The 24,889-nt window shown below is 45.3% G+C and overlaps 2 protein-coding genes and 1 long non-coding RNA gene across 26 annotated transcripts in view; 1 reads left to right on the top strand and 2 right to left on the bottom strand.

Annotated features, from left to right (window-relative positions):
- Window positions 1–246: 246 nt before the first annotated feature.
- LOC129604228 (uncharacterized) lies at window positions 247–2,240 on the top strand. The gene is made up of 3 exons (XR_008694931.1): window positions 247–823; window positions 948–1,022; window positions 1,142–2,240. It is a non-coding gene; the product is annotated as an uncharacterized LOC129604228 (long non-coding RNA).
- Window positions 2,241–3,267: 1,027 nt separating this feature from the next.
- LOC114856942 (zinc finger protein aebp2-like) lies at window positions 3,268–16,539 on the bottom strand. Of its 6 annotated transcripts, XM_029152881.3 has the most exons (9): window positions 15,883–16,536; window positions 15,218–15,428; window positions 14,849–14,956; window positions 14,541–14,727; window positions 14,006–14,130; window positions 10,162–10,229; window positions 5,583–5,696; window positions 4,715–4,744; window positions 3,268–4,063 (listed from the first exon to the last, which is right to left on the bottom strand). In XM_029152881.3, exons 1-9 carry the CDS (start codon window positions 16,422–16,424, stop codon window positions 4,057–4,059), a joined length of 1,392 nt encoding a protein of 463 aa, XP_029008714.1. In that variant the 5' UTR covers window positions 16,425–16,536; the 3' UTR covers window positions 3,268–4,056. The 6 variants fall into 6 exon arrangements, 3 of the variants coding, with proteins under 3 accessions (XP_029008714.1, XP_055365771.1, XP_029008715.1); XR_003786154.3 differs by lacking the exons at window positions 3,268–4,063; window positions 4,715–4,744; window positions 5,583–5,696 and adding exons at window positions 7,400–7,539; window positions 7,991–8,114 and having other exon boundaries at window positions 15,883–16,538; XR_003786155.3 differs by lacking the exons at window positions 3,268–4,063; window positions 4,715–4,744 and having other exon boundaries at window positions 5,625–5,696; window positions 14,552–14,727; window positions 15,883–16,539.
- An 814-nt stretch (window positions 16,540–17,353) lies between these two features.
- LOC114856939 (pleckstrin homology domain-containing family A member 5-like) overlaps window positions 17,354–24,889 on the bottom strand; it is a 54,485-nt gene continuing 46,949 nt past the window's right edge. For 12 of the 19 annotated variants that reach the window (XM_029152859.3, XM_029152863.3, XM_029152864.3 and 9 more), the window contains 11 exons: window positions 24,733–24,834; window positions 23,829–23,984; window positions 23,213–23,368; window positions 22,578–22,698; window positions 21,753–21,868; window positions 20,375–20,590; window positions 20,127–20,276; window positions 19,503–19,636; window positions 19,003–19,145; window positions 18,633–18,729; window positions 17,354–18,425 (listed from right to left, as the gene is read on the bottom strand). In XM_029152859.3, the coding sequence (XP_029008692.1) occupies window positions 18,641–18,729; window positions 19,003–19,145; window positions 19,503–19,636; window positions 20,127–20,276; window positions 20,375–20,590; window positions 21,753–21,868; window positions 22,578–22,698; window positions 23,213–23,368; window positions 23,829–23,984; window positions 24,733–24,834 (1,383 nt within the window). In that variant the 3' untranslated portion in view covers window positions 17,354–18,425; window positions 18,633–18,640. The remainder of the gene's footprint in view (window positions 18,426–18,632; window positions 18,730–19,002; window positions 19,146–19,502; window positions 19,637–20,126; window positions 20,277–20,374; window positions 20,591–21,752; window positions 21,869–22,577; window positions 22,699–23,212; window positions 23,369–23,828; window positions 23,985–24,732; window positions 24,835–24,889) is intronic. The other 7 variants (XM_029152866.3, XM_041071097.2, XM_041071101.2 and 4 more) reach the window with 2 other exon arrangements.

The raw sequence follows: 24,889 nt of genomic DNA, 5'->3' as shown, positions 1-24,889 counted from the left end.
CACGTTTCCCCTCCCACACGTTGATCCTCCGCCCTCCGTTGCTCCATCTCTCCGCAGGCATCATCATCATCATCATCTTCATCACCGTCATCGTCATCCGCGGCCGTCAGGCCACAGACTCATCTCTTATTCACTCCACTCATCAATTATGCACAGGCCAAAGGAGCCCTGAGAGGCGGCAGGCGGCACCGGCCCGGCCCGGCTGCAGCGCGGACCGGCGCCGTGCTCCGTGCTCGGCACCAATCAGCGATCAGCAACGGTGAGAGCGAAGGCGTGGGAAGCGTCCAGTTAGAACAGCACATGCTGCATGAAGTCCGTATTTCACCCTGGCATCAGATAAGTGGCTGGAAATGACGCCGGCCAAAACAAAGCTGACAAATAACAAGCATTTATTCTGCGCCGCTATTTATACAAGCCTCCATTTGTCGTCTGCTACAGCGCCGTGTCCCCAGACGTGATTTACCACACGAGTGGGACCGAAAGCAGCTAACAAACATGACGCACGGCCCTGGAAAACGCATGTAGAGAGGGAGCAGCAGCGGAGAGCAGTGGGGACGGCTATTAAAAGCGCGGCGTTGCATCTGGGTGCCAGAAAGTGAGCGCGAGTGAAGCAGCGCTGGGAACCTGCACCAGCGTCACACGCGTCCACGCAGGATCTGGGCCTCGGAGCAAAGACCGGTCCCGGACCTGAACCTGAGCCGGCAGCTCAACGCGCGACCCGCTCGGCTCAGCGACGTCTGACTGGGACTTTTGCTGTTCATTAGAGGCCGTCCCTTCAAGAACTGAGCTGACTCTTTATTGTCTCATTGATTTCTACTTTGAAGTAAGCAGTAATTTGGTCCAGAGCTCATCTTCTAGCTAGTTATTTATTTATGGAATATTATTACTACAGTACATTGCTCTTCTTCCCTTTGTCTAGTTGTTGCCTTCATCTGCTCTGTTTTCAGATAAGTTGCACGCTTGACAGAACGGCACAGACTGAAGACTCTTTTCAGGCAGAATTTGACATTTTTTACACACTAGTCAGTGTTTGTGTGTCTGCAGCCTGTTCTGTGATGTTTATGTACTAGAATGTGAACACAAATAAAACTAGCTTCCTTACGGTAACTAATGCATGTGTCATATTCTGCTTTGTTGCCAGATTTGCCAAAGTCACACGGCGATGGTGGACGCTCCCATTACGCTAAGATGCTGCCAAATGTGGAGAGATAAACAGAGACGCAGCTGTCAGAGCCCAAGCCTCGATATCAGAAGAAGATAATGAAGGGAGGAGGGGATGGAAAGCAGCTTAGGGGAAAAGAGAGAGAGGCCACACACGGAGCTGGGTGGGAATTCTGGGAATGGCCTGGAAAATGGGATGGAGGTCCACTCATCGGCGTCAGCATCCATCAGCGATCAGCAGCGTTAACGCACAATTCACCAGACAAGTGTTAAATAAAAAGGATGTTGATTGATTCTAGTGCCAATAAACAATATGAATAACGCCAAGGAGCCATAAGCAAGAGAGAAAAGCTCAAGTACGAATATATTTCACACTTCCACCGCTCTGTTGTGGCTGTTTCCCATTAGTGCTGATGACACACCGTGGATCTGATGAAATACGCTCCTCTATAAATAAAAGCCGTTACTGTTGTTGCGCTGCAGCCTGGTGGAGGAGCGGCGGGCGCGTGACGCCGGGTAAAACGGCCAAGGGCCCATCTGGCGCCGTGGCAGGGCCCGAGCGGCGAGAGAGAGAGAGAGAGAGAGAGAGAGAGAGAGAGAGAGAGAGAGAGAGAGGCGGGCGAGCGAGCCTTGGGCAAACAGAGAGCGAGCTTGACATTAGCTCATTGATGCAGACCCTCCCATCGCTCGCAGGTGTGGGACGCGTCGCCGTGGTGACGGAGCATCAGCCGTGTGCGTTGGATGGTGCACAGCATGAACGCATTACTGTATATACACGGATGCAAAACCAAAAAAGTGGAGGTCCTTCTGTTTAAGTTCCTGCACGGGAACCAGCAGCAGGAACAGCTAAATAAAATTCCCTAATTAGAAAAAGGCCTGGACGCTTTTCTCAGACTGGATTAATAAAAGCTGGACGGGTCATTATAAGATGCAGAGGAGGCTTTTATGCATTCATAAATTAAAGCAGGTTCATTGTTTTAAGCTGTGTCTAAGTGGAGAAGAGAATTTGAGGAAGTTCCCTTTAATGATTTACAGTAGCAAGGTTATAAAAAGATAAAGCGCTGGAACTATTATTAATATGTCTGACAACTATTGAGCAGTAAATAAAAGAACTTTGAATAGTAATTAATCAAGTAACTGAGCTCCAATGCATTTCCCAGCTTCTCTGTCTGAGACGTGCGAGACTGTCAGGAAAAACTATCGCTGTCCGGGATTTAGAGCTGCAGCTCATCACTGCTGCTGATGTAACGCCGTCGCTCTCCGCTGACACACAAAGCGAAGGCTTCGCGCACAATGAGGAACTCAGACGGATGATTGAGGAGCACGTGGAAGGAAGAGCAGATTGACTGACTGCACCGTGTGCACGCGAGTTACCGGACGCGACTGGAGCGGCGCGTTGGCCCACGCGCGGCGTTAAACCAGGAAAAGCTCAAAGGGTTGAAGTCGGGACGGGGAGAGAGAGAGAGAGAGAGAGAGAGAGAGAGACAGACACACACACACACACACACACACACACACACACACACACACACACACACACACACACACACACACACACACACTCCAGACGTCGGTGCGCGGGTGCTTGATTAGATTCACCTGTGGCCACGGCGGAGGCTGGAACGCCTGAACCCAGTCACGTGGGGCAGCGTTCAGTCAATCACGAATCACGAGCTGAGGCGGTTTGAGGGAACGGGACGTGACGGACAGACGCTGAGCTCGTGAGGGGGAACAGACGTCACTTCAGGGTCGCCTCCCTTCACAGACCGGCGGGAGGAGGAGGATGAGCATCCCCCCCCCCCCCCCCCCCCACACACACACACTCTCACACACACTCTCACACACACACACACACACACACACACACACACACACACACACACACACACACACACACACACACACACACACACACACACACACACACAGCTGCCCGGCAGTGTCTGTATCAATCATTCTGTGGGCTCCAGCTGATGTCACTGCTGACGTCATGCTTTGGACGAAGCTCAGTAGCAACATGTGACTTTAAGTCACAGTCTTCAGTAACAATTTGTGGAAAATAAAGAGTGGAGCAGAACGGACCAGAGTACATTGTACACAAGGATGTGACTCTGCATTAGTGGCCGTTTTATTACAAACACAGTCTTTTATTTTCAACAGGAAAAACACACATTATTTAAAAAAACAAGTATTTTAACAGTAATTCTTAAGTGCTTAAATAGTAGAAATGTACATTTCTCATGAAAACATCCACAGGTTGTGCTGAAATGTCACGTGTTTGTCTACGGAGCTACACAGTAGTTTTCCTACTACCAACTTATTGCTCCTTTACTGTTTGCTGGTATCGACACATGATGGCACAACTACACACAGGTGTAAGTACTGCATACAGTATAAATATTAGAATATTAGAAGACCGAATTACACATACAAATTTCCAATTAACCCTAAATATGACCGTTAAACATTATCACAGTAATTGCGGTTCTTTTCAAAACCTTCACAAAAATCCACACTACACCAGAAATATCATGGTAGAAAAATAAGTTACAAATCTGCATAAATATTTTACTCCAAACTGTTATAAAATATGCTGTATTCTCTGACAAGATCACACAAAACTGTTTTTACGCCACTGGGTATGAACAACATTTTCATCTTAGAAAAACATTCATTTAAATTTTTGATGAACACAAACTTTAAAAAAAAAAGAAAAAAAAAGTTAGTCCTATTTTACACCACACTTTGTGACAACATGTGTGTCAGATGTGCAAAACCTAAGAGGCAAGTTTCACTTCGTTTTGCAGCGACAGATGCATTGCGTCCCGTCCCCAAACAGATCAAGCTCCTGGGAACAAGGGCTTCTCCTGCAGCAGCGAGTCCACAGACGACTCCCTATAGACTGGAATGACGACAGGAAGAGATGAGTTGTGTCCGTGTCATGAGAGATTACAGTAAAGAAGCAGGCGTTATCCTGGACGCTCAGAGGCCGGCCCAGTTCCTGTGCAGACGCATTACACAGTATCTGAACTACTGGGGTCAGAACAACCTGACCCGTTCCAACCTCACGCCTCAGTGAGACAGGCCCATGCATCTAAATGCCTCGGCCCCCAATTAACTGGCTGTATGCTAAATAGGAGCAGTGAAACTGTGGGCGTTTCAGCACAAGCCCAGCTAATACACTGCGGAGCCATCACAGCGTCAGCATCATCCCACTGAGCAACTACTTTACATTAACATTGACCTCAGCAAGGTCTATGTTTGCACGCACGCACGCACAAAAAACACAAAACACCCATAGACAAACAACACTGATGTGACAGGAAGCTTTTCTCTTTTATGCTTAAGCCTAGTATTTAATCAATGCGGCTACAAAATATGCTCATTCTTCCTGCATCAAATTTACAAAACTATTCTATTTCATTTAGAGATGAACTCACAGTAGAAAGAGGGCAAAACTTATTCAACTTCAGTTTGTATGTTCATTAAACGTACACATACCATGTACATGTACATAACATGTGGATCAAAAAAAGCAGCTTTTGCATCTTACCTTCGCTTCAGGCGCTTTTGAGGAAGTGCTCTGGTTGAAAATAAAGGAAAGAGAAAATTAGACGCGCATTAGAGGACGTGATCAGCTCAGCGGCTGAGAGGAGGCGACAGCCCGTAACGTGCACACGCTGAGGGGAAGTGGGAAGCTGAGCCGCTTGCGCGCCGCTCTGGCCGTCTTTCCCATGGACACGTGCAGGGCTTCGCTCCACTATATTTACAGCCACAGGCACCAACCACCTCATTTGTTTGGGGATTTCATGCATTGGGACAGCCTTGACATAAATTGGCTGAGTGCTGACGGTTATATTCAGCTATGAAACCAGAGTGCAGCAGTAGTCTGTGCAGCGACTGAGCCTTCAGGTCCAATGAAGCTCAGTCAGCGTGCGCTGATCAGCACACTTCTGTATCATATATCTTGGGTCCGGTGGTGACTGTTACTTCAGCCCCGTTGTTCCTCTTTCATGGTTCGTGTTAGAGCTTTATGGTGTGCGATAAAGCCAACCTTGTTTTCTCATCTCTGCAGTAATCACACAAGGCTGCACCAGAATCAAATCAAGGGATGTGGTGCAAAAAATAGGTTGTGTTACATTTGCATATTGGCAAAACTGTTTGTTCCTACTATTTAAATTAACATTGTTTAACTGACTCTGCATAATGTGCACATACACTATAGTAGACAGTGTTCATTTAGGCAAAACTAAATATGTTGCATGTGCTCGTTTTAACCTGAACGCTGAGGTCAGGAGTTGGTGCCACCTGGTGGATGCAATACGCATGATGCACGCACATACACATGCAAAGCAAGCGGTTTGAAAACGTCCTTGCAGCACGTCCACGGCTCTAAAGCCGCGTGGGCCACATGCACTCACCTATAGATGTTTGGGTCTAGCAGCATGGCCGTGTCCTGCGGCAGCTGGGATAAGTGCACCACTTTAGTCTTTAGCTGCGATCGCTCCGTTTCATTCACCCACACGTCAGGTAGTCTGAAGGACACACACACACACACACACACACACACACACACACACACACACACACACACACACACAGGGTGAGTATTTGGACTCTAACAAAGAGGAAAAGAAAAGGTGGTGCAGAGGGAGTGAAGCTGAATGGGATGGGGCCAGAGTGATGCACAAAGAGCCTCATTGAGTCCACGGCACATGTTAACACTTTCCTCTGAACAGAGTACACTTCCATAAGTAACACGGCCTTGACCAAAGAACTGGGATTGACACGTGCACATTGGTGTAAAGACCTAAAGACATATATACTGTAACACACCTTATTTATTATGCTTTGTCCAGATGTGCAGCTAAAACTCAAACTGGTGAGTGTGTATTGGATCAGTGTGGTGTTTCATCGCTTTGAGACACAGATGTGGTGCACATGTTGTAACTGTATTGCTCGTCTGCACCTTACTGTACCCACAGCAGCACGATCCCCATGTGACAGCAGGGAACGTGCCAGCACTGGCACAGCGAGTGGAGGTGCAGAGCGGAGAAACAAAGAGCTTAGCGAGTTAACTGCGCCTCCCTTGTCTCCACCCCCAGCATTCCCCCCGTCACTACGTGCGTCATCGCAGGAGCCCCCAGAGATCCAGACACACACACACACACACACACACACACACACACACACACACACACACACACACACACACACACACACACACACACACACACACACACACACACACACACACACACACACAGCAGGCAGCAGTTAAGCAGGCTGTCACCCAGCCAAATCAGCTATTCACATGCCTACTGCGCCCATTCAGTGGGCTGTGTGCAGGTACTGCTTCACATGCAGCTCAGCGGAATGCAGGTAAAGACGGAACAAAAGGGGCAGAGAAGAGAAACCCAACGAGGAAAGAATGGGAAGAGAGAGAGACGGAAAGAATGAAAAGGTGGGAAGGCAGGGAAAAGTTCTTCCTATTAATATACAGTTGCTGCAAACCCATGTATGGCGTGTAAGTGCCTGCAGGGTGGGGCCAGATAATATTAAGAGGCTCAGAGAAGCAAAGAAGTGTATTTGACCTAATACAATCCCACACGTCATGCTGCTTTAAAGCTAATCCGTCAGGTTTTCATTGATAAACAAAGAATAATGCGGCCTCACTATCTGACCCACGGCTGATTAGACGCTCTTAGCGTCACAGACGGCGAGGCTGTGATGTTTTAATCAACACGTGCACACACAAACACGGGGATGTTGTTTTAATGTGTGTTTGTGCTAAAGTTCCCAGAGCCAAATGCAACTGTCGGCTCAGACTGAGCCCAGGCAAAGAACAACATCAGCAGCAGTCATGTCAAAGGCAGCATCCTGGACCACCTATAGCAGCTTCTGTTAAAGCTGATTTTCTTGAAAACAGATGAACACTTTCGTTTTAAAAAGAGCCTATTAAACATAACAAATAACGCTCTGTTCTGATTCTGCAACGTGTGATGAACGCTCGCCGGACGAGAACCAGTCTCTTCCGAGCAGCTTCAAAGTTTGGGTTAGTCGTGAGTTAGTGTCCTTTAGAAAGGCAAAGCTCAGATGACAGTAGGACCTGCTGAGAGTTGAATATCATAACACTCAGCCACACACACACATATGTGCACACTGTTAAATCGAGACGATTTTATTCAGTCACAACAAGTCAAATGCAGACAAATAGATTTATTTTATTTGGCTGGGTGCTTTATGCGCCACAGACGTCTACTGCAGGGAGAGCTACCAGGGACGTCTGGCAGAGCCGAGACCTGCCTTCTACTTTGAACTGATAGGAAGCTTGAGGCCTTGAAGCTTCCAGTGATGACAGGCGCAGTAAGTTCAATTCTAAGCAGAGAAGAGTATATTAAATGAATAACAGATTAAATGGCTTCGTGTGGAACTCAGCAGGAAATGCTTCAAAAGGTTCAGCACCACTATAAACTGTATCATGCTGCAAACAGAAGACAGTAAGATCAGAGCTCAGCCACAGTATTAGACAAAGCTCCCCAGTTCATTTGCACTGGGATTTTTATTGTTGTAAAAACATTAATAATAATATATAAATTAAGTGTGTCGAGTGAGTGTTTCTTCTCAGTTGCTGGGTTTTCATCCATGTCTTAGTTTATGTGACCAAGCAGACAGTGTGTGACTGTTTGACCCTTCATTACCATTACATCAGCTGCATTGTTTTACAACACATTTATTAACCCCGCTGAAGCACGTCCTGTATATCTGGTCCTGATAGTCTCTGGAGACTAGGTATGTTGTTTTATGGGGCAGAATAACATGAACTCACCACTTGTGCAATATCACAGCAAGAATGCAATTAAGCAAGCAGCGAGTGGCCACAGACGACTCCCCCTCGTTCAATGGCTGCTCACTGAGCTGAACGTAGGACGGTGCCTCCATGATTAAATAAACTAAGAAAGAAAATGATGATCATGATTTAAACCAGGACTGCGATGGTTTAACAAGTACAGAAAAAAACAATTATTACACACTGGAACCCATTCATCCAGCTATAAAAGGTTGCTTCTCCCTTTCCTTCAGTCTCTCCCATGAGCCAACGCATCGCTGCTGGTGGTTCATGCTTAGAATAGTTTGTGTCAGTTACTCATTAACCTAATTGTAGTTAGTGTCAGAGTGTGAATGGCTGGTTCCAGCTATAATAAACACGTCTTCCTGGATTCATGTGGACAATCATTGACTTTGTGAGGGAGAAACATGCACACAAACAGAATGCAGCACCTGTAACTGTGGCACCTGATGGCTTCGTAACGGAGCAGCAGGAAACACGCGATCCGATGAGCCGAATACTTAAACTCAACCTCTGCCTCCCCCGCATGCTTAAGTGGAGGGAGGAAGACTCTGGTACAGCTTTTGAAGAATGTGCAGGCCAATATTTTTTCAGCTTAAAAGGAGCAACCACAAGGTCAGACAGACCGTCAGAACTCTGCTTTCACATTCACACAGTTAGCTTTGTGGTATGTTTTCATACACTATAATACAAATATTAAAATCATAAAAATATGCTTATTTATATTACAAAGTATAGAGGTTTATACTGAAGCACTGCACTTTTCTTTAAACTGTTGTGGGGAGAATGTACTAAAGAGGGTGAAGGTTTGATAAGAGCTCCAACAAGAAGCAGGGCCGGCAGATGCAGTTTCACTGTATAAAGCAAAAGCTTATAAAAAATAAAAAAAAAAGAGCAAAAACAGGTTCTAACACAGATAAACGTACTCGAGATGAGTCCAGGTATAAAATCCCAGGTGGAAATAGTTTTAAGTGGAAGAGCAGTTTGTCACCTGCTGCTGACAGGCTGCACAGCTGAGTCCCACACACGCCTAATGAGCACAAATGAGACCCACTGAAATATAAGGAATCATTTATTACTAGTCATTTGCATCCGATAAGATCCTAAGATGAAAATATATTAATATTCATTAACACAAATCATGTGTGTGGGATATGAAAAAAAAAGATGCTTGCACACGCTAATGAGGTCAAATGACTTATCAGGAGACAAACCTCAGCCACTGTCACAGTTAAAGACGTCACTGCATTTCCTTCCCTGCCCTACGGACTGGTTATGTGTATTAATGACCCAAGCTCTCAGCTGTCTGGGGGTAAATATAGGACTTATTAGTGCCACTGATTTCTCCTGCAAGAACAAAGCCAAAAGGCAACTCAATTTTCTTTTTTGTCTCTCAATTTTGTCTGCATCATTCATTCTCTCCAGTTTCATCATCCTGGCTTCTCTTCATAGTTTCTTCTCTCCCACAACCATTTTGTTCCCATTCCCATTTTTCACTTCCCTCCATTATGTCCGTCTCATTCCTTCCTTCATCCATTCTACATCCACGCGTCTTTGAGTCTCTGCATCAATCTCCATCTCTGTCTCTGCGCTTGGAATTAATCGGACGGGCCTTTCCTGATCACCAAACCTCATCTTTCTCTTTCCCTCATTATTTCTCTATGCACAAGATTAAACTCCCACACACGGGTCGTGGAGGAGATTGCAGAGGTGAATCAGAGAGGAGAGAAGACGGGGGGATGAAACAGCAGAAAGCCCGAGAGAACAAGGGTTTAGCTACAGTATATTCATTGGATGCTGTCAGCTGTAATCCTCTTCATGATGCATCATCTGTGTAACTTGCCCAGTACCATCTTTGACATTGTTCTCTTCCTCTGCTCTATGCTACCCATGTTTTTTTCCACCTCTTTCCTTTTGCACTGCCCTCCTATCTCCGACCTTCCTTGACCTCGTTCACTCTTCTCTCCGTTCCCTGATCATCTTGGGAGGGTGTGTCAAACCCCTTAAGTAGCGAGGCGTGCTCAAAGTATGGTAAGAGATTCCCCTGATCAAAACCCTGGCTGTGATTAACATTGTGGAGCTCTCCCTCTACACTACACCTGCCATCTGTCCAACTGCATGAATAAAGTGTGCAGGGGAGGATTACTCACATGTCCTCCGGCGTCCAGTGCAGGAGAACCTTGACCTTGCCTGATCCCTCTTTCCTTCTGGCTAGCACCTGCACAAAGACAAATAAAACATCTCAGGTCAGCCAAAAAGGAATAAAAAAGGAGAAACAAAAAACATTTGTAGATGACTACTTTTCCATTTGCGCTTCTTTCACTTGGTTTGTCTTGCTGCTTTACTCTAGTCATTTCTACTGTAACTATCTATTAAAAGCAAATTTACAGAGCATTTAATTTAACCTACACATAATGGTCGATTTAAAATTTCAAGCCAATTTGCAGTGTTACAGGCACGGGGGTTTCCTATCAGCTTCAGATCACATCGCAGCATTCTCGCGTCTGTGGAGAAGCGGCTTCAAAGTGATGCCCTCATCCCGGCCCCAATCTCGCTAACGAATAATGAGGCTACACGCTTCAAACGTCCCACCAAGTGATACAGTAGCTGATCATTACACTAATAAGCAATGTGAGCACTCTTAATAATGCATGCAAGAGCTCAGCGAGATTTCTATTTTCAACACGATCTACCCACGCCCCCCTGCAACACAATGCAAGACCCATGAAATCGAGCCCCGACAAAAGTTCCATGGCGACACGTGATTGCGTGATGTATGACGAATGATGGTGAACAAGGTGCTTCTGTGTCTGTGCTGCTTTCAGCCATGCACTGGAACCCAAAACATATCAAGTCAGATTAGAGACCTCTGTTTGTCCAATGCGAGATCTGATTTTGACTCTCTCGCTTTGCACTACATGTGTAAGAACTAGTTTGGACATCAGCTTTAAAAAGTAACTCGAGCGAGACAACAATAGCCAGTAGTTAGTTACCAGTACCTCTTTTGTATCCAACATAAGCTTAGACATCAGGGCTGACTTATGAAAATACACTTAAGAATAGCGGATATCCTGAATACTTGGTCGTCTCCTATTCATAACATTTCATCCATCATGTTGTGTTTGTTTATAGTAAAACTGCTCTGGAATTCGGACAAATATTGTCAGTAGGGAGAAGAAAAGGTAGAAAAATAACCAGGAGTATCAAAAATAGCCACAGCTATAACCTCTTGCGTCAATTGGCTCTTTTTTCTGAGTGATACCTATTTTTAGGATGTTGAATGAGCTCACATGAGAAGAACTTCTCCTACGCATATGAATATCTGAAATTATTTCTGCGACTCTGGGGACGGGCTGCGGCATTGATGGAAAAGGATTTGAGGACAGGAGGGAGGAGGCTCCGACAAGACAAGAGACAGACCTAGAATCACTGTCCTCCTCCTGCTTTTCCTGTCCCACACGCCAAGCAAAAACACGCATATCTTCCTTTGTTGAAGAAACTGTGATCACTTCATTAAGGATTGTGCATAAAAATGTTCAGATTTGTTTTTTGCGTGCACACTGCTAGACTTTCACGCGCTCTCTGTCTTTCAATACTTTTTCCAAAAAGAAATAACTATAACGACGCAGAACAGTTCACTTCCTTTTGCTCTCATTTAAGGGAAAGGCTTGGCAAAGGGTGTGCATTTCTGTCTAGGTGAAGTATTTAGATGAATATGTTCAGGAACGCAGCATTCAGATTTCTGGGAGAAATGTTTAAGATAGATCAGAAGACGTGAAACTTGTCTTTGCCGACAACTTCTCTGAGAAGCTTTGCAAATATCAGCAATGTTTGCAAATGGATCACAGCGTCGCCCCTCGTCTGTAAAACATAATACTGTTGGTGTGAAATCTGAACCTATGAAAACAAATCAGTGTTTCTGCACAACTTTAAAAGTGGAAAGGTTTCGATTTCTGTTCCTCTGTTAGTAAAACGTTGCTGCATTGCAATGCACCATCAGGATCCTAATAAACACAAATGCAAAGGTTAAAGATGAAGGGATAGGTCCTGATGACAGCAGCTCGTGTTTTCAGGGACAGATCTTAATCCTCTACGAGCCTGGGGAAAAGGAAGCAAGAGAGGGAGGAGGAAATGAAGTGCGAACAGTGGCTCCAGGAGAAGACAGTGAAAACGGCAGAGCCCGAATCGGGGGGGGGGGCGTTAAAACCGGGTGCCTGTCCAGTGTCAGGGGATCAAGCTGTGGATGACGCAGATCGGTGCAATAACAAAAATATCCCATCATAAACATGGCCGAGCTGCGACGGGGCGTCCGCAGGCCCACCGGCCAAACTCCACAGATCCCCCACAACTGTGCTCCACATCCCCGGGCCTGGGAAGGTCCGCTGGGGCCCGGCGTCTGACGCAGCCCGCAGTTATTCTTCACCACAATCCCCTAGAGGGGTGGACAGGAGAATGCATGCCCAACTGGCCAGACCCCCCCCTGACCCCATGACCCTGACCCTTACTTAACCCCTCTCTCCATGTCTCAGTGTCTCTCCATTCGTCTCTCCCCTGGCTGGTGCTTTGCCGCTACCGCTCTTAACCTCTTCCCAAGCTTTGTCTTCACCTCTTCTGAGCTTTTCTTTCGGACAGTTTTTTGGCTGCTGAGGAGCAGTTTGCAGAAGCAGAACAAAATAGAATGGAAATGCATTAAGAGTGGGACAGTCATCATGTGAGGAGAACACTAAACACTGAACCAGACTCTAGTACTGGGTCAGTCTACCTGATGCCTCTCACCGACACCACAAGCTTCTTCATCAAAGCATCTTTTGATGTGATGACTGTGGGGTCAAAACCAAATACAGTGAATTTGTTATGTTCAAGACACTTGTTTGGCATCTTGGGTTCATCAATTTTGATGAGGGTATTCTATTGAATAATACATGCTATTCATTAATACCACAAAGCAAATAGATTTATGTATTATTTGAATAAGTATATGAAGAGAAAACAAAAAAAGTCTTTATGAATAAAATGGGTGACTAAAGAAAAAGGCGAGAGAGGGACATTTGTGTTTGAATGTGTTTCAGCCAGTGATGACACCAACGTGCAACTGAAGGTCTAGACCAGGATACTGAGCGCCCCCTAGTGGAGCTGCTTAAAACCAGCAGTCATTCAAAATAGATAAATACACTACTGGCCCTTTCACACGCTTTACTTCAAAAAAGGTATCATTCCATTAAAATTCATCCACACAGTATATTGTGGTCTATGAGAGATGGAGAATGCGTCACTGGACATTTATGGTGCAAAGGCATTCTATGGCTCATTAATAATGTATCATGCACTAGGCTCAGAATTGGCCCAACGCCATAAATGAAAACAATCCAATTGTCTTTCTTGTGAACCGCGATTCAGAGAAAAACAACATCAAGCCTTGAGGCGATTCACAAGGTTCACTTAAAGTGCAGCAGGAAAAATCTGCTCATCTTTTATGCCCCCTGTTGTCTGAAAGAAGAATTTAAAAACTGGGGAAGCATGAACATGACAACAAATATGCATACGTTATACAGTACGACATGTGTCATTATGCAAATTAGATCATAACATGAATTCTAAACAAACACCTTTTCCAGCTTTTCTTATTATATTGGTTATATATTAATAATGCTTCTTCCCGTTCTTAAGAGTTTTATAGGTAGAACAGCCAACATTTGGCTTTCATGTATAAAAAGATGAACGTCACATTTTGTTTTGATGTTTTAATGAATGTGGCAAAAAAGCCAGTAGTTATTTATGTTGTAACAACTTTTTTAGAGAAAAACTGAGAGCATGTCGTTGAAAGCCCCGAACCCACAAAGAACAATAACTAAATGAAAACAGGGGTCAGAATTGACTTCACTGTTATTCTCAGTCAGTTTCTGTGAAACATCGCACACGCAAACACACATTAGACAGAAAGTGGACAGTCCGTGGCAAACACGTCAGCACACAGAAATTTAGAGAAGCACTCACCGTACTGTGGAAAACCACACTGTGGCCATTTCCCACACTTTCAATGTGGGTGGCGAGGTTCAAACAGATGGCCCTGTGGCGAATAGCATCCATGGTCTGAGCATCGAAGAAGTCGTGGGGCCTCGCTGAAGGGGAACAAATGAGCGCAGGGTGAAACAAACACAACAACAGGGCTTCCACTGTGGCCCACGGCGCTGGAGGAGAACTTTTTAGAATGATTTGTATTCCATTAAATGCTTTTAGTCATTTTCCAACCAATTTTCCAACAGTGGCTTGAAAATGAACCATCATGGGGAATTTTTAAAAGAGCCCATGTGGTCTAAAATGCAGCAGATCAGTAAAAGTCCTCATGTCAGTATCTCAAGAGGTCTATGGGAGTTGATAGACACTAGTGGCTACTGGGAACATGATGCTTGGGAGGATTGAGGCCAAAGCAACATAAACATACATCAACATGTGTCGATTACTCTCAACAGATAACTGTAATCGTTTGGGAGCAGTGTTCGTCTGTGTGACTGTTACTGTGGGTACGTACGTAGGGAGCACCTGCGTTTGTTCTTGAGTTTCTTTCTCTTGTTGAGTCCAACCTTGGAAGGTGACTCCTCCTTGAGTTTGGCCTGGCTGGACATCTTCGAGCAGCTCTGGTGGCTGAAGTGACTGGGTACGTGACGAGCCAGGCCTCCCTGGGAAGGAAAGCTGGCGTTGCATCCGCCAACTACACACTGTGGCGGAGGACAGAAGACGACATGTTGATACTTAGTGCAAGAGAACGTCTTGGGTGAACTCACTGACGCATCATGAGGATGAACACTCAGGGAAAAGGTGTTCACATGCAGGTTTTACCTTGAAAGGCTTATCCCCACTGTGGGTCAACATGTGTCTCTGGAGCCAACTCTGGCTGGTGGATGGCGTGTTATACACCTTACAACCCTTCCATAGACACTTAAACACCTGAGAAACAGACAAAATGACGGTAAGAAAAGAAAAATGTACAGAACAACTGCAGACAGTGCAGTTAGAAAGTGTTGCTTAGGGGAAACAACAGAACTGTCAAATCTGTGGAACTGCCCATTTCTGAAATACTATTATAAAGTGCCTCACAGGTGACAGACGCTGGTTTGCTTGCTGACATATTATGTATTTGTGATGAGGAAACAAACATAACTTTTTTTTCTTATTTGTTTTGACAGACTTTCAGTTAATTCGACCGACCCCTCCTCTCTGTCCATCCACATGAATGCCCCGGATGTGCTCCGCCAGGTCGGGACTGGAGTTGAAACACTGCGGGCAGAGGTCCCAGCAGCAGGCGTTCGCCACCGTCTTGGTCCCGGAGGAGCCGGCGCTGCTCTGCCCGTTCATCATGGCCGGAGTGGAGCGTCCGCTGGACACCGTGCTCTCCATTTCCATCAGGGTGCTGCTGATACTGAGAGAGGGAGCAGTAAAAAGCTGTGTGTGCAGCTCAGATCAGGCTTTGAACCGCTGTGGAGAACAGGTGCAAATATTAGTTACCACGCTATAGTCACCACACATGAAAACCTGCCACAGATGTTCATGAATGCCACGTTTATATCAAATCAGTCAGTGTCGTCACAGATGTTATGTAACTGCTGTGCTGCCGTTTACAGGTGATCACAGTTCTACCTTCACGTCCAGACCTGCTTTTTAATTGACATAATTTAAGAAGCACCTTAAAGCTCCTCTTCACTCAGTAAAGTTTGACACTAAAAAGGCATATTCTCAGTTCAGCTCATTCAAATATACGTGTGAAACCTACAAATGAGAAATGAAGAGAGTCAATTATCGCGTGTTGCCCGTACTTTGCGCTCAGACGTCACACTGGACGCGCCCCACAATCCAGCAGTCATGCTCCTACCGACCTGTCCTCCGAGTCCAGCCGGCTCAGCGGCTCGCCGTCCGACGAGGAGATCTCCACACTCGGCCGCCTCTTGTCGCCCAGCTCCCCGCCTCCGCCGCCGGGCTTGTCGCCGTCTTCGCACGCCGCTTTGCTCTTCTCGTCCGTCTCCGAGCAGCGGCCGTCTTCCCCGGGCTCCTCCTTCGTTTCTTTCCGTGCGTTTTCGCCGGGAGGCCCGTCGGCGCCGTCTCCCGGGTTCTGCGGGGGCTCCGGCCGTGGACCCGGCGGCTCGGCTGCGGCGGTCGCCTCCGGGTGGACCGTCACGCTGACGCCGCCCGTAGCCGCCTCGCTCGCGGCCTCGTTCGCCGCCGCCGCCGCCGCCGCGGGCTTCTCCTCGCCGGCCTCCGCGTCGCCCGCTTCCATTTTCGGTTCTACACAGCCGGGCTGCTCGGTTTCCGGTTCGTCAAGGCTCCGTTCTGTCTCCCCACTGCTTTTCGCGCTCGTCTCAGCGGGCGGTACGCTGCTCTCAGCCGCTAATGCGGTCCCTTCTGCAGCCGTAGCGGCCATTTCGCCGCCGTACGTTCGCCGCGCCGCTGTAGGTGCCGAATTTTTAGCCGTGGCACCGTCAAACCCTTCACTGCAGACGAAGGCGGGGCCACGTCACACCCCTGCTCTCTGATTGGCCAGAGGCGGCACGAGGAGCACAGACGCTGACGTTGGTATTTAAACTTTCTTGTGTTTCCCCAAGCTGCTGCTGCTCTTAGTTAATAGTTTTGTTTCTTTTTTGGCCATTTCTGTCTCTGTTTTGTTATTTATTAACCTATTTGCTTCCTGTGTCTGGAACAAACAATAAACATTAACTTATTATGTACAGAGGGTCTGAAGACACATTAACCAGATTCGCTTTTAAAACCTTGAACCCATTAATTAAACTGGAAGCATCTTTTGGGGTAATGGTAACAAAATTTAGTGTTTACATGTTTGGAGTATTTATGTACAAATTTATACAGTTTAATGAAATGAAAACAACAATTAAACAAAAGTCATGTCTGTAGGTCATGTACATATATATTTCAAAGGATGTTAAATGAACCCTGGACATGAGCCCCATCGCCATCATAGAAAAACGTCTAATTTTAAATTCATAACATTTTTTCCAACGACTTATATATTAATTCTGTTTTTTGGGATCATCCACTTCAGGCATTGTCTATTGAACTGAGGTCTCCTTCAGTCTGCAATACGTCGATCTCCCACAAGAGGGAGCCACAATCATATTTATATTTACAATTAGCCAACTACTGTCCACAAATGTGTGAATAAGGAAATGTAAGATACCTTTTTTTATGTCAAAAGCCAGATGCCCTCAGTTAAAGTTAGCACGTTATTAGATACAGTATTGTGTATGCAGTTCTCAAAACAGGACAGAGTTGAACTACAACTGAACTGAACTGAGCAGGTACAGGTATATAGTATGTAGTAAAAACACAATGCAGTTGGTTAAGAACAGCAACATTTATTTAACATGATATAAAACAGATGGGATATGAATCAAATCTAATATGTAACCATATTTTAGATATACCCTCCCATCCTGCTGTACCATGTACATTATATACACAGTAAACCTCTTTTAATTACACTTTGTACACACACAAAAATGATCCTGGCTCCACAAATATTCTCTTTTTATTGCTTTTCACACGTGCTAGTCTTCTTCTAGTTCCAGGACGTCATACCAACATGTCATAAAATATAGCTAAACTATTTTTTGTCCTTGTCTCGGTTTAAATATATCTCTCATCCATAAAAGAAGACCGTATATAGTCAAGGCAGAACATTTACAAAAGGGTCAGGAATGGGACTTGTACTACAGAATATTCCATTTTAAATAATTACAACCCAGAAACAGGAAAATGTACCAATTGTCTTTTGCAGCAATCGAGTGGCTTCTCATTTTAGTATAGTAGATTAGCTCTATGTCGTATTCATCTTTCGCAGATAAATGTTTTTACAATAAATGGATAAATACAAACTGTTACTTAATAAACTCCTTTTTCCTGAAAACTACATGATTCGAGTTAATGAAATTAAATGAGTTATTTTTTTAAAGGTGGTAGAACATGAGTTTAAAATATAACACAGGCAAAAACACTGGTTAATCCTTCTTGATTGAATAATAAAACAACAATCGTCTGTCTGTGTATATGCACACACACGAACAGACACACACACGTTGTATTATTCAAACAAGAATCTAGAGAAGCCATATATAAATAATGAAAATTAAATTAAAAATCATGTAAAATGTAAAAGAACTGCAACAGCAAAGGTATGAAAAGTGTCCTGTCTCCCCATGTGGTGCCCCCAGAGAAGGGCAACAGAAAGTATTAGTGGTGGCGAATGAGCCTAGGACCTCACAGTGAGCATACAGAATGTAGAATAGGCATTTTAACTCCCCATGGGCCGTGGTGATGCCGATGTCCCTGGTTATGTCTTGAGGGTCATTTCTATTCCCCTGCTGCTGCTTCCTTCATGTGTAGGTTTTTACTGAGGCCAGGGCCTGAGCTGCAGAAAGAGAAGGTGAGAATAAGTCTAAATATCTCCATATTATTGTCTTCTGGGCCTGATTACACAGACATAGTATACAACACAATACATAAAGTGCTGAGTGAGGGTACGACTATAAAAAATAATTACACATAAACAGAACAAACTACTGAGAATGTTTTAGAGCTGTGGGAATGGACAGAACAGGTTGATGAAGACCCTTACTGGTGCTACTACACACACATGAAGTGAGAACCGTCAGTCAGGGGGTGTGTGTTAGGAGACTGTGGAAGGGGTGGGGAAGAAGGCGACAGGCTTTTCACTGCAATGAAACAGAGCCAGATGTTGAACACGCACAGGTCACACACGAAATAAAAACAATGGTGCATCAGCGACTACTAAACAGCCAAAACACAAAGAAACACTGCAGAAAGTACTAAGGTTACAGTGATAGATGACACACGCACGGTGCAAGCAAGTGCAGTCTGGTAATGACAGTAACAACGCTGAGAATACGCTGCCTTTGTTTTCATCTCATGCATCCTTTTGATCAAAACCCTTCCACCTCTTCCTTCTTCTCCCTCTAGAGATGTACCTGCTACCAGCTTGCTGCGCTTGGAAGCCTCTGCCGCCAGCTCGTAGGAGATATTAATCATCTTCTCCTTCTCCTGGATGGTAACCTCCTCCTCCGTCTCGTCCTCGGGGCTCAGAGCCGTACTAGGAAGCACATTCTGCATGCTGAGAGCAAACACGCACGCAAAGTTTCAGAATACAACGTTGGTCCGGGGCAAACAAAGCCGTCTCGTCTAAATCAATTCAACAGGGTTGACATTTAGAGCAAAATGTCACTGTGTGAGAGCTAACACAGGCTGTTGATGCTGATCTGCATGGCAGTAGCAGACATGAGGCTATGACCCCAAACCCACCCATCATTCTTCAAGGAATTTCACGCAAGACATCTGCTGGTAAATATCAGAGCTCACCTACAAAGATAAACCCTTAACCAAAGGATCCTTATCTACTATCAAAGACATGAGCACATCTGACCTTTCTAAAAAAATACATCCAGATGTAAACAGTTCAACATGTGTTTACCTGTTCTTGGCAATGAGGGCTTTGATGCGGTCAACCTTCCGCTGTTTATCTGCCTCCTGCTCAGGGCTCAGAGCCTCCTCGGGGTCTGACTCCACATATCGCTCAGGAATCAACACCTTGTCTGGCACTGAAAGCTGAAGACACACAACGAGAAAGTCGACCCTTTATATAACACACTTTGAACAAATAAGTGAAATAGAAAAGTGGTTTACAAACAGCAAATAAAAATCGATACAGGAACTGGACAGAGAAGCTCCAACTGGAAACAATAAAGGGGTATAAAACATTTCATTACTGGCGACAGCTGCTCATAATCCTCGTCATTTACAGTACATGGAGACTGTTCCACATTCTGGGTGTGTTCGAGCTAAATGGAGCCTCGCTGCAGGCTTTGTCCTGGAGCAAAACGACATGTAATGCATTCTGCAGCGTGAGTTTAGATCCAGAGAAAGCTCATGAAGATGGAAATATTAAGCCTGTTACATGAAATGAGAAATGCCATGTGCTGCAATTACGTCAGTTTAGAGCTCAGTACATGTACTTAATGTCACCTAATGACCTAATTATTAATGATGTTTGTGTTATCCTTGGCCATGGGCCTGACAGCCACCCGCGCTGCCCCACCTCTCGGTCCACGTTAAAGTGGTCAGGCAGTGACGCTTCTTTGAGACGGGCAATCTCCTCGGCAGGTGTCTCCAGCTCCTGCTGCCTCAGAGAAGCCTCCAGCTCCTGAATGTCACAGCTCATCACCTCGTCTCTGCGCCTCAGATGGGACTATAATGGAGACAAAATAAACACGATGCAGATTCGTCAGATTACAGCTTCGACTTCGATTTAGTGTCCAAATAACGTGTGTGTGAGATATCACATACCTGCGTACTGCGGAAGTGGTTTTCCTTTGTGAACGAGTGGCTGCGAGAAGGTGTATTTTCCTGGCTGCCGCCCCGGATGCTGAGGCCTTTCTTTTTCTCCCTGAGGGCTCCCTGCTGGTGCCGACGGATCCTGTCCAGCTGCTCCTCCACGCTCATTCTGGGTCGTCCGCTCTCCGAAGCACACAGCTGCTGCTCCACCGCGCTGCGTGGACGCTCCTTTTAGGCAGAAAGGACAATCACAGACATGCATGGACACCGTTCACACACACACACGATGAAAAAAGGGTTTAATAATAAGCAGCATTGCTGTCAGATGATCATAGCTGAGATTTAAATAAAACCATGGTAGAGTTTCCTCTCAAGGCTACAGTACATATCTGATCACATAAGGTTGTGTGTGGTTGAATGAACTTCTCTTCCTCCAGCACTGCCCCTAAACAACATTAAGAGTGAGGTTTGACATAATAACCATAGTTATTCTTACGTAACGCTCTCTTAATGTAACCAAGCAGAGGCGCAAACAGCTGTAAACAACCAGCCTGCTGTGCACTCACACGCTCCTGCTGGCACACATGGGTGCACTCAGCGGGGCTGAGGGCCTGTTAATGCCTAAGCAGTAATGGCTAATGATGTGAAGTGAACTGAGAAGTTGTCCACTCTCAGGTTTGTGCCATTTCAGGGAGGAGGGAACTGGCATCTATGGATCCAGTCCAGAGCCTGAGGACAACGTGTCTGCTGTCCAGACTGGGGAGCGAGGCTTGTATCCAAGGCCCTGAGATGAACCCACTGGGTTCTACAGTATGGACCAGTAGGGGACATGGGTATGGATTCATCAGTTCAATTATGCTAATCAAATACAATACAATGGAGAACACACCCTGTAGTGTGATGAACTATTGACATGGCTGCTATTTCTATGTTGACAACTGTATAAACTAATCTTGGTATATAGTATATTTTATGACAGTTTTGCCTTGAAGGCACAAGTTACTCCCAGACCACATGATGCTTGTCTCTGTTATTGGTTTCAGCTCGTTAACCCTCGGCCAACAGCTTAATTACCAAAACAACCAATTAAAAGCAGAATGCCAACTTAGAAACACTAAGTGGCGGCCAGTTCGCCCAGAAGAAAGGAACACAGAACAAAAGGAACAAGAAAGGACATTTGTTATTCATTATTATTTGCTTTTTACTGCTTAAAAAAGAAATGACTGGTTAGAGATCCACTTAAATGCAATTTAATGTGAGGTCCCTGCAGCTGATGGAAACATCTGTCAGCGGGCAGTGATCCAAAACATGACAGCAATTCGCAAGCAATTCACAGTAACTACACAGAAGCCACCTCCAGGCCAGCGAGCATTAAACGACAGGGACTCACGGTCCTGGGATCAGGCTTCCTGCTCTTCCTCAGTGTGACATAAGAAGCTATCGACGAAGACTCAGGCACTGGCGATTTGGTTCTGGGTGGGACAATGCCAACTGGGTAGGACATCCCTGCAAGCAACAAGGGGGGCATACGTCAAACGGTGGTCAAATGGTTTCATGACAGAAATGATCCAAATTTAGACACATAAACATTTTCATTAAGCTAAAGAGTCTTTTCATCAGTTTGGTTTGTGAGACCTTCGAGTTTGACCCTGGGAATATTAAACCCTACCTGTCTGTCTAGCGCTTGCTGCAGGCTGCATCAGCAGTTTACTGCTATTGATTGTGAAGCTTTTCCTGAATTATGCTGTGTAAGATGTTTCACCAAACTTCCACCAATTTCGCCCTTTCGATAAATCGAATCTACCTTGACATGTGTAGTCAAGTACATATTATACATTTCATACACATTTCAACCTAGTTTAAAAATGTGTGGTGGTAATTCATAAAATGTAAGAAAAATTAAAAGAAATGCAGGTGAACATGCCACTACAGTAAACAGCCAAGCCAGAAAGTAGCATGGCCATGATGCTCCCCTGTAATTAATAGGATTCATTTATTGTGCATTAATGCTACAGTACCTCAGTTTGCTGGTTTTATGAGTCAATATTAAAGCAGTATATCACTTAAATAAGTTTGTGACACAGCTGAATATGCAGGAAAACAGCTTCATTTACTATATTAAAATACCACGGTAACCATGGCAACCACCGGCGCCAGAGACAGGTTTAATAGCTTAGGCATTTTATTATATCGGGCTTCATTGAAAAACTGGCACCTTTATTTCCAGAATGCTCTCTATCAGGCGCATGTTCAGATCTGTCCTCGCCGTTGTTTTCATCCACCTCTGCTACTGTAGTAAGTTCTGGTTCGCTCTTATACAGTCTGTAGTCTGGTCCCTGCAGGTCAGAAGAAAAGGTTCAACACATATGCAGAGTAGTATTGATTCAGCTTCGGAGAGTTTGGTTCCAAACTGGTGACATTTACAGTACTTTTACAGAAAAATTAAAATTTAAGAAAAGTCGGCTCTAAAATATATCAATCTAAAATGTACACAGCTTGAAAACAAACCCTTTAGAGTTCGACACCCTTTAACAACCAGATGAAAAAGGAGGCAGCAGGCAGATGCATTTACACTCAGACATGACTTCATTTACAATTAAGGACAGAACAAAACAAAACTGCTCATTTTGAACACACCACACAAAACAACTCAACAGGAATTAAAAACAAAGCAATCAAATAAATTTAACTAAACTGAATGATGATGGAAATGTGGCGTAAAGTAAATAAAGGGACATGATCCAACTAAAAACATGAGATGCCCTTCAAAGAAAAATCAAAACCATGGACTAATGGCGTGCGACACACAGCGGAGGGTAAACCATGAGGTCAGCAGTTCAACTAGCTTACGCTGTGCGTGCCATTCCTGTGACTGGCCTTCCTGTCCTCCAGCCTGTGCAGTGATGAAGGGCGCGCACCAGCATGAGAGGACAGAGGGGGCACAGTGGGGGGGTTGGGCTCGTAGGACTTGGGTAAGGGTGGCCGTGGGGGTACCGAGTCCTCCTCCTGGGGATTCGACAGGGCATGAGAGTACAGGAAGCCAGATGACACATGGTGCCAGTACAAACGCTCAGAGCCACCACCATCTGGTACAGGGCAGAGCAGGCCCACAGGACGGGAAAACCAGCTGATCACAGGATCCACATGGCCCAATGTCGCCGCAACCAATCTGCCCTCGAGCAAGGCTGTACTACCCAGAAGCATGTCTGCAGGAAGGCATCTCCACATTTGTATTTATCAAGTCTAGAAAAATGTCTAGACTGCTTTGTTTAGTAGCTATTAAAAAACTGAAATTCCCTGAGTCCCTTGTTAAAAAAAACAAAGTGGTTAATAAAGAATAATTTAAGAGACAAAAAGCAAGAAGCTGGATGTTAACATAAACAACCAACCAACAGTTCCATTCCAACTTGTTTTAGGGTTAGAACATCAGCATTGCAACCACTTGGGTTTGGTTTTGGTGCCTCACCTCGGTTTTGTGCTTGCTGAAGCTGTTTTTAGACCCGTAGTTCATACCATCAACTGCACTCCTCTGGATCTTGTGTTTATCGAGGGCCTCCATCACATCTTGAATCCGCCACAGCTCTTTCTGGATGCGGACGTGATGCTGGCTGGGAGGCTCTGTCTGCGGACGCAAAGCACAGCAAGATGTTTACACCTCACACACTGTTTGCACATCTAACTCCAATTTAGAATCAGAAATGAAAAAGATGTAAGTGTGAAACAGGGAAGGAGTGTTATGCGATAATTCAAGTGTCCAGTCAGCGTAGATAGTGATCTGCTCAAGTCCCTGACACGTATTAACCCCAGAATGAGCTCGGCGCAGAGGAGAGATACAAAAGGAGTTATTGTGACTGAGGAACGAAGGGACGGAGGGATAACAGAGCAGCAAATGAAACTGACACATAATTATCCTCTCCTTACTGATAACAGGTCTGTGTATGTGTGAAGGGCAGAAGGATGTCCAGGCTCCCTGCTGGCCCTCTCACTTCTGCTTTGAGTTAACATAGGCCGACTCTGACTCAACCAGGAGTGACTGTCAGAACCGTCCCTGTCTGTCTCCACATCCTCCGTGATGAAGGACAAGATAAAAGGCAGACTTAATTAAGACCTGCTTTATCATTGCTTCAGTCATCAATCACTGCCTGTGTTGCTTTGATCTCTCCGTTACCTCCCCACACACTCGGCTAAGGGCACCAGAGCACTGAGAGCACCTTATTTACCCGTTCCCCAAAGTCAAAAAGTGTCTACAAAAATGTGTTCAAAGGAATTTACCACATTTCATATTCAGCTTTTACTGACGCTCTGCTACACGACATGTTCTCCAACCAAAGCATGACCATTATACTATGCCAGTAGTAAACTTCTCTGACCTGAGGACTTCCCAGCGCTTCCAGCTGCTCCAGTAGGTTGTTCTTGGCCAGAGTCACATCTCCCTCCAGCTTGTCGTACTCCCTCCAGGACCGCTCCAACTCCTGGTGTGGGAGACAAACATTTTTTGCCATGGTAATATGTTAGTCATCTAACTAG

This window comes from Betta splendens, chromosome 6 (genome assembly GCF_900634795.4).
Source record: "Betta splendens chromosome 6, fBetSpl5.4, whole genome shotgun sequence".
NCBI classification, from domain to species: Eukaryota; Metazoa; Chordata; class Actinopteri; order Anabantiformes; family Osphronemidae; genus Betta; species Betta splendens.
The sequence above is the reverse complement of the archived record's forward strand: the minus strand, read 5'-3'. Positions and strand labels throughout refer to the sequence as shown.